This window comes from Trypanosoma conorhini (genome assembly GCF_003719485.1).
Source record: "Trypanosoma conorhini strain 025E chromosome Unknown Tco_14.4_contig_00257, whole genome shotgun sequence".
Classification (NCBI taxonomy): Eukaryota; Euglenozoa; class Kinetoplastea; order Trypanosomatida; family Trypanosomatidae; genus Trypanosoma; species Trypanosoma conorhini.
The window spans coordinates 16,228-21,369 of NW_021704333.1; the positions used below are offsets into that span (position 1 = coordinate 16,228).

At 52.0% G+C, this 5,142-nt stretch overlaps 2 protein-coding genes across 2 annotated transcripts, besides 6 other annotated features; both read right to left on the minus strand.

Annotated features, from left to right (window-relative positions):
- Nucleotides 1-426: 426 nt before the first annotated feature.
- On the minus strand, nucleotides 427-2,091 carry Tco025E_04802 (uncharacterized protein; the record flags this gene model as incomplete). Its single annotated transcript, XM_029371707.1, has 1 exon — nucleotides 427-2,091. One exon carries the CDS (start codon nucleotides 2,089-2,091, stop codon nucleotides 427-429), a length of 1,665 nt encoding a protein of 554 aa, XP_029228321.1.
- Nucleotides 2,092-2,312: 221 nt separating this feature from the next.
- Nucleotides 2,313-2,348: a sequence feature (A-rich).
- Nucleotides 2,349-2,546: 198 nt separating this feature from the next.
- Tco025E_04803 (putative retrotransposon hot spot (RHS) protein) lies at nucleotides 2,547-3,725 on the minus strand (the record flags this gene model as incomplete). Its single annotated transcript, XM_029371708.1, has 1 exon — nucleotides 2,547-3,725. One exon carries the CDS (start codon nucleotides 3,723-3,725, stop codon nucleotides 2,547-2,549), a length of 1,179 nt encoding a protein of 392 aa, XP_029228322.1.
- A 160-nt stretch (nucleotides 3,726-3,885) lies between these two features.
- Nucleotides 3,886-3,904: a microsatellite.
- Nucleotides 3,905-4,012: 108 nt separating this feature from the next.
- Nucleotides 4,013-4,054: a sequence feature (G-rich).
- A 329-nt stretch (nucleotides 4,055-4,383) lies between these two features.
- Nucleotides 4,384-4,418: a microsatellite.
- Nucleotides 4,419-4,571: 153 nt separating this feature from the next.
- Nucleotides 4,572-4,645: a sequence feature (A-rich).
- A 438-nt stretch (nucleotides 4,646-5,083) lies between these two features.
- Nucleotides 5,084-5,138: a microsatellite.
- The last annotated feature ends 4 nt before the right edge of the window (nucleotides 5,139-5,142 follow it).

Here is a 5,142-nt window from a genome sequence, read left to right on the forward strand (position 1 = left end):
CTTATTGTTGCTATCAGAGACAGGACTGGGCTAATCGCACAGGGAGGAGAGCAGACATTCGATGACCCACAGAAGGCGTGAGAGGAGTAAAACTAGCGACTAGTGGAACAGGGGAAGCGAATGAGAGAAAGAGAGCAAGAAGGAGTAGAGTAACTTTTGCCTCCTCCCTCCTTTTTTTTTCGCCGCTTCCCTCTTCGGCTGCTGTCGATTCCCTCCGTTCCACATTTTTATTTTATTTTTTTCTTGTGTGGTGTCATGATGTGGTTGAAAACATTGTTTACATATCGCTGCCCTAACCCCGTTTTGTTCGTTCATTTCCTGGCGGGAAGGGAAAATATTGGGGAAGTGAAGGCATGAAAAGGGCAACGGGGGGATGAACCAGACGAATACAGCCGCAGAATAGTAATCCCGGTGCCGGACGAGCTCTCAATATTCCTTCAAAAGATGCAGCAGCATCAAACAGAATTCGTCGTAGTGCAGTTTCCCGCGAGCCCTGTATGCATAATGACTCATCACCTCAGATGTACGCTTCTTGAGCATTTCTTCCCACATGGTCTTCTTCTGTTCATTGTGACGGCGAATCAGAGCCTGAAGTGGGGTGAGTCCTTCCGTCGCAGCCTCTTTTCCTTCCGTTTCCTGCTTCCTTGACGATCCCGTCGCAGAATTGTTGGACAAGGCAACATCAGCGGCAGTATTGGCAGCGGCAGCAGTAGAAACAGCTCCGTGCGCGTCTGAAGAGTTCCGACTGCTCGCAGTACTTCTGAAAATGCCTGCGCCTACCGCCTGCCGGTACTCGTCCATTAGGCGCATTGTTCCATCTCGGTCCTCGTAGAGACCCAAGGGGTCCAGCTGGCTGAGCACCATGCATACTTCTCGCTCCGTGATGAAGCCATCATGATTGGTGTCCAATGACTCGAAAAGCGTTTGTGCCACTCTTTCATTGACTGTGCCGAGCTCTGTCAAGAAATTGAAAAGGAGGTCCTTTTGAAACACCGTTGCCGCAGGTCGGTGCGGTGACATGGAGTTCCGTGCCTCGGACGGCACCTTCGCCGCCGTCTCGCGTTCCGCTGGATTAGGACTCAAAGTACGTCCACCACCAGGGGAGAAGAACGGCACATGCTCCGACTTCTCCATGCCCACCTCACAGCTGTCTCCGACGACCGGGGATGATTTGCTCACCTCTGTCGGAATACCCTTTGGAAGCGTTGTGGCTGTTGTGCGGCGTGGCTGTCTGGGTGCCAAATTTTCAGAAGCTGACATTTCGCTCGCGGTGCCCAACGAGAGACGATGTGCTGCTGCAGCGGCCACGGCTGACGACCCGGCCGCATCCGCAATCAACTGTGAGTTGATCATCAGTTGATGCTTAAGTTCACAGCGCTCACGCAGCCAGGCATTGATGGCCTTCTCGAGTACCCGCATTGCCTCGTCCCGCGGAATCTGCTCACGCCTTTGCGCAGCCCATTGGCAGTACTCATTTTCGGTCTCGTTAAATTCCTTCTCAGACCCAAACTCAATGCGGCGCTCAGGGACGGCAAATACCGTCGAGAGAAGATAGTCCTCCAAGGCCGTAGCCGTGCATGTGACGTACAATTCCCAAAACTGCTGAATATCGCGGTACATTGGGTTGTCGATTGCCCTTTCTCTTCCGCCCGGTGGAACGTCGATGTCCACGGTGAATTTTGCACAAATGTCTAAGAAACATCGGTGGGGGTTTTTGGAGACGGCTGTAACAGTGACGAAGGTGGAGGCGTTCAGCAGGCGCCTTGTCCCCTCCACGCCAAACGGCGAGCGGTGGGCCTCCTCCAGGTCACATGGGACGTAGTCCATGCGGACGCAGGTGCGATAGGAATTCTCCTCCACGGACGCCAGCCGTTCTCGGAGAATGGAGGCCGGGAGCCCCGGTAGTGCGAGTGTTATGCGGCGCAGCGTGCCGACGGTGGAAGAATCCTGCAGCGTCTCGAGGATGCAGCAAGAGATCAACTTATTTGCACCAAATTCCTTGATGCAGGTGATGTCCTTGAAGGCCCTGGCGGCGACGTACGGTGGGACGCCGAGCACGGCAGACGCCTGACACTCCGAAGACACCACCATTCCCTTGAGCGCAGGGTGAGACGGACCGAACTCGAACGCCAAGCACCACCCCCGCCTCCAATCTCGTGGTAGCGAAAAATAAATAGCGAAAGAGCAAGTGACGCAGCGTTTTCCTGCTCCCCCTCTTATTGGGGTGGGCTTACTCCGTGCATAAGTTTGCAGTATCAGTTACAATTATTCGTCGGCATGCGCTGGGGGCGACCACGGCAGGCACTGACATGAAAAAAAAAAGACAAAAAGACAAAAAAAAAAAGAAAGGTCAAATGAACGCTCCTTGTATCCCACCCCTTCCTCCCATCTTTCTTCATACACACGCCACCGCCGCTAACGGCAACAGCAACAGCAACAACAGACGTAATAACAAACGTGGGAGGCAGCCGCCACCGCACCAAATGCGTCTCGTCGTCTACGTTTGGCATACCTCTTGGCGGCATGCATCAGTTACAAGGAGGGATTCACACGTTTCTCAGAAGCAAGCCAACAGGCGATACTTGCGCACAGACACGTCGAAGAGCCTCTAGCGTTGCCACCGTTTCCCCGCGCTGCAGTGCCGAAACTGCCCGAACGTACCACAGAACAAGGAGCAGAGATGCGCCTGCACCGCTTATATCTTGCGTGTGAAAAGACAGGTTTGCAAAGTGTCCCCACTGATCCTTAAGCTCCTTTGACGCCCCTTTCGTGTCATCTTTGGCAACAGTACGAACAAGCCGACGGCATGCCCAACGAAAACACCTCCATAGTACATATGCTGCACCGGCGCAGATGCACATGCTTTCCTTCAAAGGGTCGACCGAAGCCAAGAGCTCCTCCTCACTCTCTCTCCACTGCACAAAACGAACGATGGTCGGTAATGTATGCAGAAGATTGATCCCCCAATTTGAGAGGAGTTGAAGTGTAAGTAGGACATTCACGTCGGCTCGGCGCAGCATATCGAGATTACTGCTTGGCGACAGCTTGCTTATCGGCAAAGGTACGGAGGGTGTAGCATAAACGCCGGCCTCAATCTTCGGCAGCAGAGGAAGTGTAGTTATGACAGCCAAGGAGAGCGTGCATGAGAGCAATTGGGAGCTCAACACATAACTGATCATTCCCCGAGTCAGGAACAACGGCACGCAGAGACCAGCCATTGTACTCAGCATCACCGTGAGAAAGACACCAAGGGAATCCCACGCAACCCACCCAATCGGCCCAAAGGAGTAGCCAAATGCAAAACAGGATGTAAGCAGGCAGGCAACACGCCCTGTGTTAAGCATCATGGTTTTTGGTAGAAGGAGAAGCAGTGTGGAGGGCACCAAAGCAAGCGCTACCGGAAGAACAATTGGAGCTTTTGGAAACATAAAAAACGTGCCGCTGCCAATGACTGCGAACATTATTCCCAACGAAGATAAAGAATACACGCGTATGAGGTGACGACGTGCAACGGCGTAGCGTCGGGCGTCGCCAAGTGGTTCTGTTTTCGCCTTGATCTTCTCAACCACGCGTTCAATGGTCGTTGCGGTGGACTTAGGAAGCAGCTTCCGGAATAGCCCAAAGCGGTAGCACAAGGCGACTCCGTACCCGCCTACTACCACCCATGAAGCGCCGCGAAGAACCTTAAGCACATTTCCCTCCGTAACTCCTTCGTTGGATACCATCCCGCCTTGCTTTTGCCAATAGTAACAGTATATGTTTGAGGGCCTTTCCTTTGCACCTCTCCTCCTAAAATAATCTCCTTTGGGATCTAAAGCACTGGCAGAAACGGAAGAGTGACCACGGTGAGCCAGGAAAAAAAAATTGGAGATAGAAACGCACTTCTATATATATATATATATATGGAACAAACAAATTCCAGACTCAGAAGACACACATACACAAAAATAAAAAAACAAGACGCACAGGATTAGAAGACTACACATACGGGGCTTCTTTCGCTCTCCCTCCCTGAGTGAGTGAGTGCGTGGGTGGGTGGGGATGGGTGTGGTGGACATGAATGCCTCCCCAAGCTGGAGAGATCTCCACTCCCGATGAGGCACAATGAGGACCGTAGAAAAGACATGAATTGGGAAGGCATGGGTTTATTTTCCGTGTATATTTGCGTTGTTTTCCTACTTGCTTGTTTTATCCCGCCGTTTCTTAGCCCCGTTCGCTCGCCTGGTTCATTTCCGCCTTCCATGCGACAGGGACGCGCAGCCACGCTCCAGCGCCCCCTTTTTCCCACCGGCGAAAGAAAAGAAAAATGGACGAGAAGTCAGCAACAATAAAAACGCCAAAGGCAAAAAGAAACCATAAGGACAAAAAAAAGAAGAGAGTGCGACAAACACGCATACACACACACGCACACAACAGACGGTGTGTCGAACTTCTGCAGAGCCACTTTTATATTAGTGCGTCTTTGTTCTTGCTGCATCCCCGCCCAATAGCAGTGCCAGGGCGATGGCAGACCGACGTCGCGGAAAACTATGCAACCCACGCTTACGTACAGCAAAACATATGTATATATGCAAAAAACACACACACACAAAACAAACAAGGATAAAAAAAGAAAGCGCACATGGAAAAGACACGAACACACAAAAAGGGACAGCAAATACAAAGTTGTCATCTTTCTCGGCTTCCACTCCACACAACACTCCCGCAATAGGCTCTTCGTTCCGCTTTGCTTCAGCTTCAGCTGCAGCCTACCCCCCCCCCCCTCCCCGTTTTCTTCCCACTTGAAATCACGGCTCTCTCTTGCACATCTCTCGCAATGAAATATACACTTGGGCGGGAGGAGCGAGCCGAGTGAAAGGCAGGGCTGCGTCAAGGCAACGAACAGCTTTGCCACGGGAGGCAAGAATAGCAGAGGAGGAAAAGAGCAAATGAACAAAATGAATGAAGGGGCGCACTCCTGTTGGAGCGTCCTTCCCCCTTCTTGGGGTTTTTAGGGAGACAACCATTTAATTTCTGCAATGCAGCACACAGGGTCTCCCATCACATTCACACAGACAGAAAGGTGGAATACAAGAAAGCGTCCGTGTGTGTGTGTGTGTGTGTGTGTGTGTGTGTGTGTGTGTGTGCGTGTGTGTGTGAATG